Here is a 21,430-nt window from a genome sequence, read left to right as displayed (position 1 = left end):
CACTCTGCACTTAAGTGTTCACGCCCACACTTCCAGCACCTCTGATTGCACCGGATCCACTTCTCAATTTGTTCCTTAGTAAGGATTTGGAAGTTTGCACACTGGTTCAGATAGTGCTTTGTGGTGTTACAAAAGGGACAGAATTTCTTTGGCTTTTCCCTAGGCTGGTCTGAACTACCCAACTGTGGTTCAGACAGGGAACTGTCCTGCTCTGTGCTGTGAAGAACGGTCGTGGACTTAAGCTGTGACTTGCGGTCCTTGCGTTGCTCCTTGGGGCCCTGACGTTCCTTACTAGGCTCAACAATTGGCTGTGAATTATCCACTTGAATCATCACTTCATATTCCAGCCATTTCGCCAGGTCAAGTAGAGTGGGAATGGGAGTCCTCTTGGGATCCACAAACGTCCTGAAGTTCGCTCTTAAATCATAAGGCAACTTTCCTATGATACGGGAAACATGAGATCCACATCGTAGCTCTGTATCCCCAGCATAGCCAAGCTGGTCTAACATGCCTACTAATGCTCGCACTTTGAGCGCAAATCGCTTGAATGCCTTGGTGTCGCCCATCTTAACATTTGGCTCCTCCATTAACTTTGAGATACGCTGAAGTGCAAGTTGATGTGGTTGCCCATATAACTCAGTCAGAGCATCCATTGTATCAGAGTAGGGATAACGGCTATTACTGTAAGAATCAGCAACTAGCAACGCGTCCTCCAACTTCAGATGATCCGTTAAAATGTGAAATTTAAATTGCTCCGTTGCATCTGGGGGAAGGAGGTTGTCTAGAGCAACTTTGAGCCTGTTGAACTCACGTGGATCTTCACGCTGGAAGTCAGGGATCTTTGCCTTTGGACCTCGATAGAAAAACTCTGTCTCTACAGGACGCGGTGGTGAGGAGCATCGAGATGAGCGAGAGCTCGAACGCTGAGGTGAGTAGGATGGTTCAATACATCGAGAACCATAATGCCAACCTGGGTCATAGCCCCTCTCAGAGTTATATCTATACTGCCTGGTATAGCCCTCAGCAGGTGGGCTACGATGATAATGCACATAGAATGATCTACGGAAACGTTGTGACATACCCCAGGTTGAATCATGACGGGAGCCTGTAGGTGAGTAATGGCTACGGTGAGGAGGTGACTGAGGATAGCAGCTTGGGTTTCGGCTTGAGTGGTCTCTAGTTGATGGCCCATGATGGCATAGTAACCCATCAAAACCACTAGTGAGCTCATCAATATCCTCTCCTTTTAGTGCATGCGGTTGCTTGCTCTCAGTGGCTGCCAATTCAGCTACAGGTTGTGGAGGACGTGGATCCTGATGATATCTTTGAAGCGTCTCCCCTTCCTGTGACAGCGATGAGCTTGATCTAGAGCGTGAAGCTCGATGCCTTGGGAGTGAGTGATATTCATGTCTCATACACCGAGACCTCTGTTGCTCCTCCATCTCCTCTATATAGCATCTCAGCCTAGCATTCTCTTCAGCAAGTTGATATGCATGCATCCTCAGCTCTGGAGTATGTGCGCTCTCAGCTTGAGGTGCTTCTTGTGTTGTGGGTGACTGATGGGTGTCACCTTCTGCTTGCTTCAACATTGGTTAGCTATAGAACTTGCTGTATCTGGCTCGAAGGACCATGTAAAATATGTGTAGGTAAAATGAATGCTGGCTACTAATCCGTTAGCAAGCTCTACAGGTTGTCCGATCAGAACAATGATGAGGAAGAAGTATTTCCAAGCAAAGGTCTTCTTTATTAATCCTTACACCCACAACACACATGAATAAATTCTTCTTTATATCAAAATAAACATTGTCTCTGTGCATGTATGTGTGGTTCTGAAATAAAGGAATGGATACAATTTTCTTTACCCTCATGGTAATAATTACTGCCTACATGTAACAGTACTAGCTAGCTAGCATGACACAGCAAGAATTACCAATCAATATCAATTTGACAAACCCAGATTAATTTGGTACTTACAAGACTCATACATAACTGGTGCAATTTAAACACCCAACAAATTTCTAATATTAATAAAGGCACTCACCAGTAGATGCACGCACACAAAACTATGAAACATCTGTGAAAGACTACAGATATGATCCAACTGCTGTTACCACCTTGACCTTGCCTTCTGCTACTAACAAATACAAAAGGGGGCCTAAAGGGGTCCTAAAGTCTAAAGGGTGGCCAATTAACTGCCTGACTAAAATAGGAAACTGAATAATTGGCATAACATAAAAGGATATCAGATGGGCTTTTGTACAGGAACGGTTCAATCGCACCCTCAAGAATATCATTAAAAAATTTGTATGTGAGGACGCGCGTAATTGGGATTAGTGGCTCGAGCCCTTGTTGTTTTCAGTGCGAGAGGTCCCCCAAGCCTCCACGGGGTTCTCCCCGTTCGAATTATTATATGGGCATAAGCCACGCGACATTCTAGACGTGCTGCGGGAAAATTGGGAGGAGGGACCTTCACAAAGTAAGAACGAAATTCAATACATTATGGACCTGCGCACAAAACTCCACACGCTCACCCACCTAACCCAGGAGAATTTGCGGCAGGCCCAAGAACGGCAAGCCCGCCTGTACAACAAGGGTACGCGCCTTAGGGAGTTCACACTGGGAGATAAGGTACTCATACTGTTGCCCACATAGAGCTCCAAATTGATCGCCAAGTGGCAAGGACCCTTTGAGGTCACACGGCGAGTCGGGGATGTCGACTACGAGGTGAGGTGAATGGACAGGGGTGGGGCGCTACAGATTTACCACCTCAATCTGCTTAAACTCTGGAATGAGGAGGTCCCCGTGGCATTGGTGTCGGTGGTTCCGGAGAAGGCGGAGCTGGGGCCGGAGGTTCAAAAAGGGGCATTGGCATCACGTACCTCTCCGGTCCCCTGTGAAGACCATCTCTCCCTGACCCAACTCACGGAGGTCGCCCAGTTGCAGACCGAGTTTTCGGATGTGTTCTCGCCCCTGCCCGGTCGCACTAACCTCATAGAGCACCATATAGAGACGCCCCCAAGGGTGGTAGTGCATAGCCGCCCTTACAGACTACCTGAACACAAAAAAAGGTGGTTCGGGAAGAACTTGAGACCATGCTCAAAATGGGCATCGTCGAGGAGTCCCACAGTGACTGGAGCAGCCCGGTGGTCTTGGTACCCAAGGCCGACAGGTCGGTCCGGTTCTGTGTGGACTATAGAAAAGTCAACGCGGTGTCTAAATTCGATGCGTACCCAATGCCTCATATTGATGAGTTGCTCGATCGACTCGGCACTGCTCGCTTTTATTCGACACTGGATTTGACGAAGGGATATTGGCAGATCCCCTTGACTCCACTCTCCCAAGAAAAAACGGCCTTTTCCACACCATTTGGTTTACACCAATTCATCACACTTCCATTTGGGCTGTTTGGGGAGCCTGCTACGTTTCAGCGACTGATGGACAGGGTCCTCTGCCCCCACGCCACCTATGCAGCCGCCTATCTCGACAACATCATCGTCTATAGTAATGACTGGCCGAGGCACCTAAGGGCCGTCCTTAGGTCGCTGAGGCGAGTGGGTCTCACAGCCAACCTGAAGAAGTGTGCGATTGGGCGGGTGTAAGTACGGTATCTGGGCTTCCACTTGGGTAACGGGCAGGCGCGTCCCCAAATTAACAAGACCGCAGCAATTGCGGCCTGCCCAAGGCCCAAGACCAAAAAGGGGGTGAGACAGTTCCTGGGGCTGGCTGGCTATTATCGCAGGTTTATACCCAATTATTCGGACGTCACCAGCCCGCTGACTGATCTCACTAAAAAGGGGGCACCAGATCCGGTCCAGTGGACGGAGCAGTGCCAGCGGGCTTTTTCTGAGGTAAAGGCTGCACTGTGTGGGGGGCCACTTTTACACTCCCCTGACTTTTCTCTCCCCTTTATGTTGCAGACCGATGCGTCGGACAGAGGGCTGGGGGCGGTTTTGTCCCAGGAGGTGGAGGGGGAGGACCGCCCCGTCCTGTACATCAGCAGGAAACTGTTGGTGCGTGAGGGGCGCTACAGCACCATAGAGAAAGAGTGTCTGGCCATCAAGTGGGCGGTCCTCGCCCTCCGGTACTACCTGCTGGGGCGCCCTTTCACCCTCTGTTCGGACCACGCGCCCCTCCACTGGCTCCACCGCATGAAGGATGCCAACGTGCGGATCACCCGTTGGTATCTGGCACTCCAACCTTTCAATTTCAAGGTAGTCCACAGGCCGGGGGCGCAGATGGTCGTGGCAGACTTCCTCTCCCGTCAAGGGGGGGGGGAATTGGCTGCAGGCCGGACAACCGCCCGGCCTGAGTCGGGCGGTGGGGGTATGTGGCAGCGGGGGCATGGTCAAGTGCCGGTCTGTGACAGGAGGGCGGAGTCAGGGAAGGTAAGTGGCAGAATCACTACACCTGACGTCAATTAACCTGTGTTTGTGTGTCTCTTCCCAGTGACCGCGCCCTATTTAAAGAGGGAGCGCAGAGAGCAGAGGAGAGCTCATCCCCGAACAAGGCGCCAGTCGTGGGTGTGTCTATTTGAGTAAAGATTGTTAGGCTGAAAAGTGTAGCAATAAACGCTATTTTGAACCTGATCTCTGTCTTGCCGTCCTCTGTGCTCCACCCACCCACCTTGAACCGCCACAGAGAGCAATTCAGTTGTGGAAGTAAAGAGGATTCTGAACAGGGTCCAGAGCATGCATCATGAACGCAAGATGAACAACTTCATGCCTCTTAAAGTCAAGAGTATGCTGGCACAAAAGCAGAAGGATGGATATGGACAAAGGTGTGATCATTTCAGTGCTCAAGTACAGGACCTGTTCAGTTCATGTTCTGACTATCTAGAGAGATGGATGCCACCCATGGAGAAGTTTTCCACTTTTATGTGGATGGATCTGAGTGAAATTCCTGACTGGAATGATGTAGAGGGCTGCATCAGGCATCTAGCTGGGAAAGGGGTAGAAATTTATGATTCAAAGTGCTTTGATTAGGTCACCAATCTAAAGAAATTAATTGAGAGAAGTAACAATGATGCAGACTTCAGTGATCTACTAGCACACCAGAAGTGGACCAAATTCTTTGAAAGATCCAAAAGTGTCGATTTTCATTTAGAGCTGCTTAAGATGGCACAGTTTTTTTGCCATACCTGCTCACCAGGGCAGGAATTTCACGGGGGCCATGGCCCTCATGCCCTCTCAATTTGGCCTTGTGCCCTTGGAAAAAAATATCTGCCGTAAGGTCACAGTGGCCTTGATGCCCTGCGGTTTTGTAGTCTGCCTCGTGACTGCCAATAGGCTTTAACATCACCTGCGTCTATTGAGAAAAAAATACGTCTTTTGATGACATTCTGGATTCTTATTGGGCAACTCGTCAGTGGTGGATCGGACTCGAGCCTGGCATGAACCGCTCTGATGTGCTATAACGACACCAATCTATCACCAGCCAACCAGGAGACTTAATCAAACGCATCCCCCGCCCACTTGTGTCCGCATCTGAGACGTTGAATTTTCACAGAAGGAGGGAAGAAGTTGACTGAGGTAAGACTGTGTGATAAATTAACGAACAAATAAGATAGGAATTTCAACATATAGGGCTTAAGTTTGTTACCGTTAAATAAGCATTGCTTGTACTGTAACGTTATGTCGTTACAACGTTGACCCACTTTTAACGTGCCGAGTACCGACTGTGGCCGGTAACAAATGCTAATTAGCTTGCTGTCAAGTTTTTCCTTTGTCGAGCTTTAAGCGTAAGGTCAGGGATGTTACTACTGCTTGTTCCTGCCGTAATATGATACGTGATATGTGCTGTTGTCTGTTCATAGCCACTTTTTTAATCTATGCAGTTAGCATTGTTTTGTTACTAGTATTGTATGTTTCTTTTTGCTGTTTAACCGAAGTGTAACTGCTGCCATCTTGACGAGATCACCATCGCAAGAGATTTTATCTCATTGTTAAAAACAGAAAAATGTAGGCATATTGTCCAAGGAGCATGCAAAGTGCAAAGACCTTAAATTGCTCTGTGTAAATTAGAAAATGGTGCAACTTCCTCTGTAGCCGTCAACAGACAAGCACAAACTTGTCTTGAGTTTTGAGCCAATCACAACAGGGCAGCACTGTGGCCTGAGGTAAAACATGATAGTTTAAGTTTGTTTAAATTACAAAAATGAGTACACCCAATGACTGTTTCATATACCGTACTCTTCATATACTCATACTGTTTAAGTAATGCAATAAAACTAATCTTTAAAAGTGGTATTTACTCAAACTGTTTGCATAGAATGAACTTTTGGGTTAACAGTGTAATAGTGTTGCAGTGTTCTGCAAATTTGCAATTTAATATTTGAGATCTTGAGACATGAAAAGTGCTATTTAAAAAAAAAAAAAAGGTCAGAAATGTTTTCTTTGTCATCTATGTAGTTAATTTTATTTCCTCAATAATTTTCCTTGATTGAGAAATCGGTCTGGGCTCTTATGGGTTAATCAGTAGCCTGCATGCTAGTATACAGTTAGGTCATAAATATTTGGACAGAGACAACCTTTTTCTAATTTTGGTTCTGTACATTACCACAATGAATTTTGAACAAAACAATTCAGATGCAGTTGAAGTTCAGACTTTCAGCTTTAATTCAGTGGGTTGAACAAAATGATTGCATACAAATGTGAGGAACTAAAGCATTTTTTAAACACAATCCCTTCATTTCAGGGGCTCAAAAGTAATTGGACAAATTAAATAATTGTAAATAAAATGTTCATTTCTAATACTTGTGTGGCAGTTTGTAGGAGGGGGAGGAGCACAGAAAGACGGCAGGCCAGAACAAAGTTCCATAATGCTATTTACTTGTTCTTTTCAGAGACAAATATATCCAGTCACACAGAACACACCAGTTGACTGGTTCCAGAGAGAGCTGCCTTCCTCTGCTCTCTCTCTCTTTATATAGGGCGCGGTCACTGGGAAGACACACAAACACAGGTTAATTGACATCAGGTGTAGTGATTCTGCCACTTACCTTCCCTGACTCCGCCCTCCTGTCACAGACCGATGCTTGGCCATGCCCCCGCTGCCACAACTTGGTTGAAAACCCTTTGTTGGCAATGACAGTTTGGATCATAAATATTTGGACAGAGACATTTTTCTAATTTTGGTTCTGTACATTACCACAATGAATTGTGAACAAAACAATTCAGATGCAGTTGAAATTCAGACTTTCAGCTTTAATTCAGTGGGTTGAACAAAATGATTGCATAAAAATGTGAGGAACTAAAGCATTTTTTTAAACACAGTCCCTTCATTTCAGGGACTCAAAAGTAATTGGACAAATTAAATAATTGTAAATAAAATGTTCATTTCTCATACTTGGTTGAAAACCCTTTGGCAATGACTGCCTGAAGTCTTGAACTCATGTACATCACCAGACGCTGTGTTTCCTCCTTTTTAATGCTCTGCCAGGCCTTTACTGCAGCAGTTTTCAGTTGCTGTTTGTTTGTGGGCCTTTCTGTCTGAAGTTTAGTCTTTAACAAGTGAAATGCATGCTCAATTGGGTTGAGATCAGGTGACTGACTTGGCCATTCAAGAATATTCCACTTCTTTGCTTGAATAAACTCCTGGGTTGCTTTGGCTTTATGTTTTGGGTCACTGCCCATCTGTATTATGAAATGCCGACCAATCAGTTTGGCTGCATTTGGCTAGATTTGAGCACACAGTATTGGCCCTTTTCCACTACCCTTTTTCAGCTCACTTCAGCTTGCTTCAGCTCACTTCAGCCCGACACAGCTCGCGTTTCGACTACCAAAAAACAGCACGACTCAGCTCGCTTCAGCCCTGCTTAGCCCCTAAAACTCGCACTGTTTTGGTGTAGGGCTGAAGCGAGCCAAACCGTGCCGAGTGAGGCTGGGGGCGTGAGCAGACACTCCCCTGTGCACTGATTGGTGAGGAGGAGTATCCTCACATGCCCACACACGCCCCGCGAGCACGCTGGGATCTGTAAACACCGCAAACCCGGAAGAAGGAGAATTACGAGAATTATGAAGCCTTATGCGCCTCGCCTCATCTATACGCTCTTGCCAGTATCTGTTGGCGTTGTCGGTGACAACAAGCTACAGCACCAAGACCAGCAACGCTAACGACTCCATGTCCTCCATGTTTATTGTTTACTATCCGGGTCGTGAGACTACCGCTTAAAAGCTCACTGATGTCACTGTTTGCACCGCCTGACGACATCACGTGACGTCCACCCACTTTCGCTAACTCCACCCAATGTGTCCACCTACTTCCAGCCAGCACGGTTCAGCGCGGTTGTAGTCGAAATGCAACTCCAACAGCCCCGCTCAGCTCGACTCAGCCCGACTCAGCACGGCACGGCTCAGCCCGACTCAGCCGCGTTTGTAGTGGAAAAGCGGCATATGTCTCTGAATACCTCAGAATTCATCTGGCTGCTTCTGTCCTGTGTCACATCAATAAACACTAGTGACCCAGTGCCGCTGGCAGCCATGCATGCCTAAGCCATCACACTGCCTCCGCCGTGTTTTACAGATGATGCGGTATGCTTTGGATCATGAGTTGTACCACGCCTTCACCATACTTTTTTCTTTCCATCATTCTGGTAGAGGTTGAGCTTGGCTTCATCTGTCCAAAGAATGTTCTTCCAGAACTATGCTGGCTTTTTTAGATGTTTGTTAGCAAAGTCCAATCTAACCTTTTTATTCTTGAGGCTTATGAGTGTCTTGCACCATGCAGTGAACCCTCTGTATTTACTTTCATGCAGTCTTCTCTTTATGGTGGATTTGGATATTGATATGCCTACCTCCTGGAGAGTGTTGTTCACTTGGCTGGCTGTTGTGAAGGGGTTTCTCTTCACCATGGAAATTATTCTGCGATCATCCACCACTGTTGTCTTCTGTGGGCGTCCAGGTCTTTTTGCATTTGTTCAGCAGTGCTTTCTTTCTTTCTCAGGATGTACCAAACTGTAGATTTTGCCACTCCTAATATTGTAGCAATTTGTTGGATGTTTTTTTTTTCTGTTTTCACAGCTTAAGGATGGCTTGTTTCACCTGCATGGAGAGCTCCTTTGACCGCATGTTTTCTTCACAGCAAAATCTTCCAAATGCAAGCACCACACCTCAAATCAACTCCAGGTCTTTTATCTGCTTAATTGAGAATGACATAATGAAGGAATTGCCCACACTTGCCCATGACATAGCCTTTGAGTCAATTGTCCAATTACTTTTGGTCCATTTAAAAACAGGGTGGCACATGTTAAGGAGCTGAAACTCCTAAACCCTTCATCCAATTTTAATGTGGATACCCTCAAATGAAAGCTGAAAGTCTGGACTTTATGTCCATGTCCATTATATAACTATAACTTGAATATGTTTCAGTAAACAGGTAAAAAAACAAAATTTGTGTCAGTGTCCAAATATATATGGACCTAACTGTATGTTCCATTTACAGTCAAACATTTTGATGTACTCCAGGCTCAATTTTGATTAATCAAAAATCTGCGTAGTAGTACAGTCTGAAGATGCTCTTGCACATTCGGTGTCAATTGAACAAAAATTATGGGAGGCTATAGGTTTAATAAGTTTTACAATTTTTGAAGTGAGTGATGGATTGATAAGTTTAGATGTGTTCAATATTTTCTTATCTTCAGACATAATAGTGTAGGAGATGTTTCTTTACCTGCTTGATAGTTTCAACTGAGACTCCAATCTTCCTCAGAAGAGTCATTAGTCCTTAAATTAAATTCATTATAGACGTGAACTTAAGGGGCTCATTTCACCGAGTACAATCTGGAAAAATCACGCACGACTATGATCGCAGCTATGTTTTCCCGTAGTCACGGGCAAAATCTGTGTGACCTAAACCCATTATTTTCTGTGTACGCTCTATGTTCGATGTTATCTCGTTTGACCTTTGATGTGTACGCTCTACCTGCGTCCTATATGCTCTGTAGATGCTTTACATATGCTCTATTGCGTCTATCCACTCGATCTGATGTGATCTTAACATGACCAAGGCTCGTTCTGTTCAACCAATCTGCGACATAGCGTCGCTCTCTTGGCGATCTATCCTCGCAAGTGCGCGACCTCAGCCGATCAAGGCTCAATCTTGGCCGATCTAGCTACGTACGAGTTGCGACGTACCCTCGATCAATACGATTTAGCCTGTGATATAAACGTTCTAGCCTCACTCTGTACGCTCAATTCTCTAGCTTTTCTAGACAGATTTTTGCCTGAGCTACGCGCAAATTTGTCACGGTCACCTGGATTTGCGTGCGACCCACTGTGACCGTATAAAAAGGCCTGGTGATTGGTGGCCGACCATCAGTTTTTGACCAGCCTCCAAAGGGACAACATGGACCCAATCTCTCTGCATCATGCTATTGCGCCCTATTTATATGACGTTCAGTAGGCGTAGCTTATGCACCCTATTTATATGATATTCAGTACGCGTAGCTTTAATAGGATTAGGCGAAGGTAGGTCGCAACTTAAGCGATGGTCGATCTTTATTGGTTGAAGTAGGTTGCACCTTAATCCTCTTTAGAATCCAATCGTGGGAAGAATAGGGAGCGTACGGGTCTAGGGAAGGTCTAGGACAGGTTGCGCGGAGTGAGGCTTGATCGCATGGATCGAGTGCATGTCGAGGACGGGCCGAGCAGCACAACCATGCGCGCAATCAGTTCTCGCTCGAGAAGACTGAGCATCGCTCATCCTCATTCTAGCCTCGATTGTCTCTCGACCAATGCATCCTTTCCTCGACCTTGTTCACTCTTTCGACGATCTCTGCAACTTTTAGGTCGAGGCTCAGTTTTTTGACTTGTCAAAAAACCGAGCTACGATCTCTTTGTCAGGGAGACCATTCCTTGACCACATGCAACCACGGAAGACCAAGGCGTGACCAACGCTCGGTCAACCGTCGACTGCGGATGACCTGCGGTGATCAAGCCACGCTCTGAGATCGCAGCGCGGTCTTTCGGGAAGATTTCTCGTGAAATGACCCCCTAAAATCATTGTTTTATTTTATGGCCTTGGTGCCCTGGCCATAAAAAATTAACAGCACAAAAGGCCAAGTGGCCTTGCCCCTAAAATGATGAAATTCCAGGCCTGCTGCTCACAATCCAAATGTTGAGCGAATTTTTTCACTGATGCAAGCCCAATGGACCAAGGAGAGGATTCGCTTGTCTGTTGATTCACTGAAGGGGATTCTGTGCACACAGTACAATTTCAAGAACATGACCTGCAAAGATTTCCATTCCTATTTAATAGGCAATAGACAACTGTTGGGAAAGATTCAGTCATCTGAGAAATACGCCCCACGTGAGGAGGACTGAAAAGCCATAGGCCAGTGTAGCCTATTACTTTTTTTGAAGTGTTTTATTTTGTGCCCATACAAATAATTATGTTTATGTTAACAAATTATGTTTTATTTTGGGATTTTTTTAGGTTACCATTATTGTTTTTTTAGGTTACTGTTATTGACAAACATTGAAAACCTTTACTTTATATTTTATATATTACTTTATCACAGCACTGAATGGCACAGAAATGTTTAATTTTGTTTTTGCACATTTGAAGCAGTGTTTGCACATTTTGAGGCAATGGTTTTTTTCTACATTAGTGTTGTTAAGGGCCAATAAAGCTCATTTTCATATCTAGTCACCATTTCTGTGGACATATTTGTATTTGAACATGTGATACACTACCTAAAACTTCCATTAATGTTAAAACAAACAAAGCAGCAGTGGCAGGTTCAGCTGCTGAAGACAAAGTATGTTAATACAATGTTTTTTTTCAGGGTTGTTACTTCTTAAAAACAATAATCTATCCGTTAAAAGGAAACTAAAAATTACCATCGCTTGGAGCGGTCTTGATATCCACTGGCCAATGTTAAAAACACGAAGGAAACACCAGTGGCATTGTCTGGAACAGACACAACCAGTAAACAGTCTGACTGCACGAGGTGAAGAGAGACAAGCTCAGTATAGAGCGTGCAAATTCATTTAATTAATAAAAGGAAACAATACAAACATGGCCCTGCTATGGCGACAGCATATTACCAACGTACCTCAAACCAGAGCATGGACAGCAAATAGCAAAGCATGGAAGTGTAGCAGTAGTTGTACGACACGCTGGTACCTGCCTTTATACTCACGTCTAATATTAATGAGGTAACTCCTGCAACTGCCACACCGGAAATGATGGGGAAGACTGACTTTGCCTGCCAGTTACACTTAGATGGTGTAATGCAGCTTCCACTTCCTCACTATTGATCCACAAGTGCTTACTGGGATGTCCACCGTCTTAGATATGCAGTAATTTTACACCCTATTGCTAAGTTATGAAATTCTATTATCTTATCTTTAACGTCCTTAGAATGCAACTTTGTCTTCCCTTTAACTCCTTTCCTTCTGATTTGTTTTTTTTGTTGTTGTTGTTCAGAAAATGGGAGCTATTTTAATATTTCACAGGGGAGGACAATAAATCAATTTTGTTCTCATTAAGACAGCATCTTTCATCCAGAACATCTTCATATTGTAACCAGGTATTTCCACACTATTAACTAGTTGTTTACGTCTATTGTACAATGTGTATAATCTAGTTTGAATGTTCACCTATCACAACTGCTTGGCAGTTGATATTGCAGTCTCTATTGTCACTTTGCTGGCTGAGTCACACATCTGAGGCAACACTGGATTAGAGTCATTGTCACCTCAAAAACCACCCCTGTTCTCAATACCTGACTGTTTAGCTCAGATTTTGACATCATCAGGGGAAACATCCATCTATTCTAACATCTATTCTACTTATCAGTCAGGGTTGCAGGGGAAGCTGAAGCCAATTGCAGCTAACTTTGGGCAAGAGACAGGGTACAGCTTGAGCAGGTCACCAATCTATTGCAGAGCTATCACAGAGACATGCCCAAGTCCAAACCACTAAACTATGTTATGGCTGATATATATCTCCATCCATCCATTATCTGTAGCTGCTTATCCTGTTCTCCGGGGTCACAGGCAAGCTGGAGCCTATCTCAGCTGACTATGGGCGAGAGGCAGGATACACCCTGGACAAGTCGGCAGGTCATCACAGAGAGAGAGAGAGACAGACACACACACACACACACAGTGTCTTGCAAAAGTATTCACCCCCTTGGTGTTTGTCCTGTTTTGTTGCATTACAAGATGGAATTAAAATGGATTTGGGGGGGTTAGCGCCATTTGATTTACACAACATGCCTACCACTTTAAAGGTGAAAATTGTTGTTGCATTGTGACACAAACAATAATTAAGATGAAAAAACAGAAATCTGGAGTGTGCATAGGTATTCACCTCCTTTTGTATGAAACCCCTAAATAAGAGCTGGTCCAATCAATTCACTTCATAAGTCACATAATTAGTTGATTGAGATCCACCTACGTGCAATCAAAGTGTCGCATGATCTGTCACATGATGTCTGTATGAATCAACCTGTTCTGGCAGGACCCTGACTCTGCAACACTACTAAGCAAGCAACATGAAAACCAAGGAGCATTCCAAACATGTCAGAGACAAAGTTGTGAAGAAGTATGGATCAGGGCTGGGTTATAAAAATATCCCAAACTTTGAATATCCCAGGAAGCACCATTAAGTCCATTATAGCAAAATGGAAAGAATATGGCACCACTACCAACCTGACAAGAGAAGGCCACCCACCAAAACTCACAGACCAGGCAAGGAAGGCATTAATCAGAAATGCAACAAAGACACCAAAGATAACACTGAAGGAGCTGCAAAGATCCACAGCGGAGATGGAAGTATCTGCCCATAGGACCACTTTAAGCTGTACACTGCACAGAGTGGGGCTTTATAGAAGAGTGGCCAGAAAAAAGTAATTGCTTAAGCAAACCTAACACCTTGATAACACCATTCCTACATGGTGGTGGCAGCATCATACTGTGGGGATATTTTTCATCTGCAGGGACAGGAAAGCTGGTCAGGACTGAAGGAAAGATGGACAATTACAGGGCAATTCTGGAGGAAAACCTGTTTGAGTCAGCCAGAGGTTTGAGACTGGGATGAAGGTTCACATTCCAGCAGGACAATGACCCTAAACATACTGCTAAAGCTACACTGGAGTGGTTTAAAGGGAAACATTTAAATATCTTGGAATGGCCTAGTCAAAGCCCAGACCTCAATCCAATTGAGAATCTGTGGCATAACTTGAAGATTGCTGTACATCAATGCAACCCATCTAACTTGAAGGAGTTGGAGCAGTTTTACCTTGAGGAATGGGCAAAAATTCCAGTGGCTAGATGTCCTAAGCTAATAGAGACATACCCCAAGAGACTTGCAGCTGTAATTGCAGCAAAATGTGGCTCTACAAAGTATTGACTTTGGGGGGGTAAATACCTACGCACACTCCAGCTTTCTGTTTTTTTCATCTTAGTTATTGTTTGTGTCACAATAAAACAACAAATTTCACCTTTAAAGTTGTAGGCATGTTGTGTAAATCAAATGGTGCTAACCCCCCAAAAATCCATTTTAATTCCTGCTTGTAATGCGACATAACAGGACAAACACAAAGTGGGATTAATATTTTTGCAATGCACTAATATATATATATATGTGTGTGTGTGTGTGTGTGTGTGCAAAATGAAAGAGGTTTCTCCACAGCAGGAAAAATGGGCAAGCGTTAATGCTGACACCTTTCTCTTTTAGCCAGCATTAACTTTTCCACCAGTTTGTGCTACAGTAACTCTTCTTTGGGATTAGACCTTTTGAGCTAGCCTTTGTGCCCCATGTGAATCAGTGAGCCTTCAACACCCACGACTCTGTCGCTGGTTCACCGGCTGTTCTTCCTTGGACCACTTTTGGCAGGTACTAACCACTGCATACCGGGAACACCCCACAAGATGTGCCATTTTGGAGATGCTCAGACCCAGTCATCTAGCCATCACAATTTGGCCCTTGTCAAAGTTGTTCAGATCCTTACGCTTGCCCATTTTTCTTGCTTGACAGGTGTCATTGTAATATATACACTGGGTGCCTTGCTCAAGGACACTTTGGCCCAAAGCTGCCCCATGTTAATTTAACCACATGTCTTTGAACTGTGGGGGAAACCGGAGCACCCAGAGGAAACCCATGCAGACATGGGTAGAACATGCAAACTCCACACAGAAAGGCCCCATTGGCCTCTGGGCTTGAACCCAGAACCTTCTTGCTGTGAGGCAACAGTACTAACCACTACACCACCATGCCGTGTTTAGCTCAAATTTTACCAGATTATGACATTATTAAGGGAAACATCCATCCACTATCTATACTACTTCTCAGTCAGATTTGCAGGTAAGCTGAAATCATATTCACTCCATAATGAAATCATGAACACTCCAACATGAACACCAGAACAGCATATAACTTACTATAACTCACAGAATATTTTCTGTCATTCATTTCATAGCTGTTCAAAAGATGGCAGAAACTCACATCAAATCTCTTGACACTCCATCAGAATCATCCGACAATGAAGATGTTTCTTCAGATACTCCTAGAGGTGAGAATTTATTTATTTAAGCTATGGAAATCCAACATCATAAAAGCATGATTCCACCATTCTTCTCCAAAATGGTGAGTTCATATTGGCAGGAGATTTGCATTTTACAATCTGACACAAAAAAGATATCAAAATCGATTAAAAGGTTTTCAAATAGCCAGAAATTCCATGCCTCACCACTAAGAACTATAGTAATTACTATTCTGTGAGTAACCAAAGGGCAGTTAGTCTAGTATGCTTTAACACGACGATTTTTCTTCAACATAACTGTGAGAAGTTGATTAATCCAATCCTCCTAGTTGGCCAAAGAGCTATTAACCTGCAAAACTGAGAACAAACACACACACAGCTCATTAGAAATACCACAGAAATGGTATAAGTTACCATACAAGGGTATGTGCAGATTTGGAGGACATGTTCGCCTTGAGCATAGTTGTTACCAGATAATGCAAATATGAGACGAAAGAAAAGGGAGTATCTGCCATTACTGATGATTTTTTTTTATAGTATGGTCACCATGTAACTTTGTGTGAAGCGGTTCAACATGTGCACATATGCACCGTCCACATATCAAATACCACCCCCTGGTGGTTAGGAGTTCATCTCATCTCATCTCATTATCTCTAGCCGCTTTATCCTTCTACAGGGTCGCAGGCAAGCTGGAGCCTATCCCAGCTGACTACGGGCGAAAGGCGGGGTACACCCTGGACAAGTCGCCAGGTCATCACAGGGCTGACACATAGACACAGACAACCATTCACACTCACATTCACACCTACGGTCAATTTAGAGTCACCAGTTAACCTAACCTGCATGTCTTTGGACTGTGGGGGAAACCGGAGCACCCGGAGGAAACCCACGCGGACACGGGGAGAACATGCAAACTCCGCACAGAAAGGCCCTCGCCGGCCCCGGGGCTCGAACCCAGGACCTTCTTGCTGTGAGGCGACAGCGCTAACCACTACACCACCGTGCCGCCCCTGGTTAGGAGTTCTACAGGTAAATTGTTTAGAATACTTTACATGGTAATGAGGATGTGCACTTCTGCACAGAAATAAATTAATATACAAACAAGAAGGTACTGTCAAGAAGTTGTCCAGAGATTTCTTTTCTATTTGGCAAAATGATTTAAATTTGATGTTAGGCCACTTTGTGCTGCAGTTTATCCATCCAACATTCTACATTTTTTCATCTCCATTTTTCACAGTGCTAATATCAATTACTGAAACTTGGGGTTTTGGAAAAATGTGAAAATACTGCAGAAATAAATTTGGTCAATAATTTCTTCACAAAATCTGACATAATTTCTCCATCATTTACCTTCAGACTGCTGGATTCTGAATCAGGTGTCACTATTCTAATCAATCAATCAATCAATCAATCAATCAATCAATCAATCAGTCTTTTCTCTGAACTAAACTTGTACGTTTATCATTTGACACATTGGCATACTGAAGTAACCTTTTGGCCTAAATACTAAAATAAATAAATAAAAACCGAGAAAATTAACCCTGTAGACAAGCAGGTTGACTACATCGGGCCCAAATACATGGAGCCCTAGCCACAATGTGAGCCCTTACTGCATGGACCATCTCGTAATCAATTCTAATTTGGAGAAAATATCATTAAAAAACACTCATTCCTATATCAAACAAAACTTTTTTTAAACATTTTTTTTGATATATGAATTTAAATAACCTGTGTATATTTTCAAATAATAATCTATATATTGTTGAAGTTTCTTTAGGATTTTACCTTTGATTATTTTTTTTAACATTTTAATGAAAATCAACTCCTCCAGATACAGTTACAATTAGACATGTTTATACACAGACATGAATATCATGGCAGTATTGGACTTTCAATTATTTCTTTGAACTGTTCTTTTTCTGTACAATATGCATCTTTAATCGGAAAAAATAAGAACTTGGTGCACAAGTTTTAATTTATTTTGGCTTTTCTGAAATCAACACAATCAAAATTATGTATACAGCCACTTAATATTTGGTTAAATGTCCCTTAGTAAGTTTCACCTTCACCAGATGCTTTTGGTCCCCATCAACAAGCTTCTGTCAGAATTCTGGTTGGATATTTGTCCTGTCTTCTTGGCAGAATTGTTAGAGTTAAATTAAATTTGTGTGTTTCCTGGAAAATAAATTACTTTTAAACATAGTCCACATATTTTTGATAGGGTTGAGGTCAGGACTTGTTTGAGCTTAATGTTATCCTGCTTTATCCTCCACAACCAGCTTTGATGTGTGTTTGAGGTCATTGTGCTGTTGGAACACACAATTGTGTCCAAGTTTCAACTGACAGCTAACATGATGCCCCCACCACCATGCTTAACAATTGGTAAGAGTGTTCCTCTGTACCTCTGGTGATTGTGGCCAAACAACTCAATCTTTTTCCCATCTGACCATAAAACTTTCCTCTAGAAGGCTTTTCCTTTGTCCATGTGATCAGCTACAGACTTTAGTCATGCTTGAAGGTGTGGATTTTGGAGCAGGGGCTTCTTTCATGGACAGCAGCCTCTCAGTCCATGGTGATGTAAAACTTGCTTGACTGTAGACAGTGTTCCAGCAGCTTCCAGTTCATGGCAGGCCTGTGCCTTGATGGTCCCTGGGTTGTTCCTGACCATCTGAACTAATTTCCAGTGGTTTCCAGTGTGGGTCTTCTTCCAGCATAGTGGCTTGGCAAAGTGGCGACACCTCTCAATATCTTGTAATTTTGTACAGTTGTTTGAACTGATGATCCTGGAATCTGCATTTGTTTAGAAATGTCTCCAGGAGACATTCTTGAGTGTGTAAATCTATGATCTTCTTTCTCAGATTTGCACTGAGCTTCTTGGACTTTCCCAGTGTATTGTGTGTTGGTCAAACCTGTGAGTGCTGTCAAGGAAATCCTTTTTATGTTGTGCACAGAGAACCTACCAGCTGTGGTTCATCATCATCACTAAGAAGAAGTTAAGAGGTCTTGGCCCTGGCCAGTTAAAAGACATTTTGCAACCTTCAGCACCACTGAATTAATAATCGAAATGGATGTTTTTGACCATGTATGCATAATATTGACCATGTATTGATTTCTAACCCCCACCCCCCAAAAAAGAAACCAAACAAACTTGTGCACCAAATTCTTGTTTTCTTTCTATTAAGAATGTGTGTTGTCCAATTATTCTCCCACAAAAAAAAAGAACAGTTCAAAGACATCACTGAAAGGCCAATATTGCCATGACATTCATCTCTGTGTATGTAAACTTCTGTCCACAATTGTAAGAGCAGATCGGACCAATGAGATCATCAGTCGTTGTCAAAGTCAGAAGGAAGGGGCAGAAGAAAAGGATGAGGAAGGATCTCATCCTCCTGGAGAATTCACCCTGTGTGTGTATACACGTGCATGCGTTAGAAGCATGTGTGTGTTACTGGCACATGAAACGTTCCTGGTCTGAGTTCTGGGGCTACATCAGTATTGCTTACATTCATCATCACTGAGATGGGATTGTAGAGTTTGACCTGTGTGTGTGGTGTGTGTGTGTGTGTGTGTGTGTGTGTGTGTGTGTGTGTGTGTGTGTGTGTGTGTGTGTTGTATATTTCGCCTGCAGATCCACCAGATGAAATCAGATCTGCAAAATCAGAGTGTCCATCATCATCAGGAGGATTGGCTGAAGTGCAGAAAGGACAAGATGAAGCAGAGAATTTAAGAGCATAAAGCACAGAAAGCAAGGAGAGTGAGGAAGAAGGGGAAGAATAAAAGCAGATGAGGCAGAAACCATACAGAAAACCTAAAAAGAATTATATATGGGATGAAACATATTTTTATAAAATGAGGATCTCAAACAGACAAAGAGAGAAAGTGAGAGAGAGAATTTGTGTGACAGTGAGAAAGGTCATGTTGAATGTCAGTATATAAAGAAGTGAAGAAAGAGAAGCTGTTGAAGTTATTCATGTGTCATAATGAAGCATTAATCATTTTCTCAGACCAGAAATTTCAAGGTCATTGTACAATATTCACATGTTAATAAAATTTATATTAAGGCCATGATTTATTTGCTTTTATACACCCAGTCCAAAAGTCAAGAACTACTTTCGTTTCATCACAGATCAAACACAATATTACACATTCTTACAGAACATTATAGAGCAACAGAAAATGCTTCAGATTGTTTAATATTAATGTGTTTTTTTTAGTATTGATGCCTGAGGCCTTTATGTGTAAATCATTTATTTTATGACGTCCATAAAGTCTGTAATAAGTAACTGGATAAATTGAGCACAAAAAGTTTGACGTTTCTGTTCAGTGGCCTCAAAATTTTCACGTCATCTTCTATGTAGGATTTTTGACAAGTCCTCACACTCGCTCTAAATAGATCTGTCCTCCTTAGTCTATGGTTTGGTCCAGACTGCTGGGCTTCAGCCTCCTGAGGGTTTGTGGTATGAGGTTCAATTGATACACACAGAATACCCAGAATGCACACTCTCAGGAAAAGATACCCAACTGTACCTTTTAGTGCACAAACACTTCAGTGAGTAGGGTAGTACCCTCACGTAGACCTGTAAATAAAATTAAGGAATATAATTGTACCATATTCTACTTTGATAGACAATACTGCACCCTAAGGAAAAACCATGCAGGCTACTCCATCAATACCAGTGATAATAAATGGACAGTGTGAACATATTCAATTGAGTTAATCATGGATGCATTTTAATTAGACAGTTCAGTTTAACATGCTGATTTATATCTTAAAGAAACCATGTGTATGGTGATGTTCTTGTAAATACTGAGAGCTCTGGAAAGACAGGTCAGTCTTGAGGTCTTAACTGGTGGTCTGCTTGGTTCTTGTCATGGCTTTGAATGCTGTACTTCAGGTTTAACCGACCTCATTCTCAGCAGCAATATTTTTTGGTCTCCAGAAAACTGTCTAAAAATGGCACCGTCCTGAAGAGTTTCACAAAGTGTAAAATGTAAAAACAAAAATTATTTTCACAATCTTGGGTTAGTTCTGATTTTGTTTTTTAAATCAATTTTTAATGTTTTCATCAAACATTTATTTTGTAAATTGATAAAATAGCTATGTTACTTCAAAGCAACAGCATGCAACAGTGGACTGAGGACCCCATGTTGTCATGCTTGTTATTAAAATGACACCATGATGTCAGTAAATCAGCAATTATTTACTGTCATTACATACATTGTTTTTCAGATTAACATGATAAAGAATAATATTTATTGGTTTATTAAATAATATGTTTATTTGTTTAGCGATTGGTAGTCACTTGTTCAAGCCAGAAATACAGTACCAGTCAAAAGTTTGGACACACCTTCGAATTTCTAATTCAATGTTTTTTCTTTATTTTTATTAATTAAAAGTTACTTCATGTCAAAGTAATTATGGATGTTGTTTGTCTTAATTGAGCAGTTCTTGATATATGAATTACTACAGTTGTGGATGGAATAGGGCTACTTACTGTATTTTTATTATTTACTGTTTGATCTCAACCGCAGGCAGCACGGTGGTGTAGTGGTTAGCGCTGTCGCCTCACAGCAAGAAGGTCCGGGTTCAATCCCCGTGGCCGGCGAGGGCCTTTCTGTGCAGAGTTTGCATGTTCTCCCTGTGTCTGCGTGGGTTTCCTCCGGGTGCTCCGGTTTCCCCCACAGTCCAAAGACATGCAGGTTAGGTTAACTGGTGACTCTAAATTGACCGTAGGTGTGAATGTGAGTGTGAATGGTTGTCTGTGTCTATGTGTCAGCCCTGTGATGACCTGGCGACTTGTCCAGGGTGAACCCCGCCTTTCGTCCGTAGTCAGCTGGGATAGGCTCCAGCTTGCCTACGATATACTGGATGTGGAACATCGAACTTTACCCCAGTATGTATAGAAAAATCACCATTTACATCAACAAACTGATAGCGATCAG

General features: G+C 43.0%; 1 protein-coding gene across 1 annotated transcript in view; it reads left to right on the top strand.

The window, feature by feature from the left end:
* LOC132897488 (protein phosphatase 1 regulatory subunit 1B-like) overlaps positions 1-19,436 on the top strand; it is a 97,103-nt gene extending 77,667 nt beyond the window's left edge. Inside the window, exons 4-5 of the mRNA XM_060938761.1 lie at positions 15,425-15,517; positions 19,116-19,436. Of these exons, the coding sequence (XP_060794744.1) occupies positions 15,425-15,517; positions 19,116-19,222 (200 nt within the window). The 3' untranslated portion in view covers positions 19,223-19,436. The remainder of the gene's footprint in view (positions 1-15,424; positions 15,518-19,115) is intronic.
* The last annotated feature ends 1,994 nt before the right edge of the window (positions 19,437-21,430 follow it).

Source organism: Neoarius graeffei, chromosome 14 (assembly GCF_027579695.1).
Source record: "Neoarius graeffei isolate fNeoGra1 chromosome 14, fNeoGra1.pri, whole genome shotgun sequence".
Taxonomy (NCBI): Eukaryota; Metazoa; Chordata; class Actinopteri; order Siluriformes; family Ariidae; genus Neoarius; species Neoarius graeffei.
This window is presented reverse-complemented; position numbering and strand designations above follow the sequence as displayed.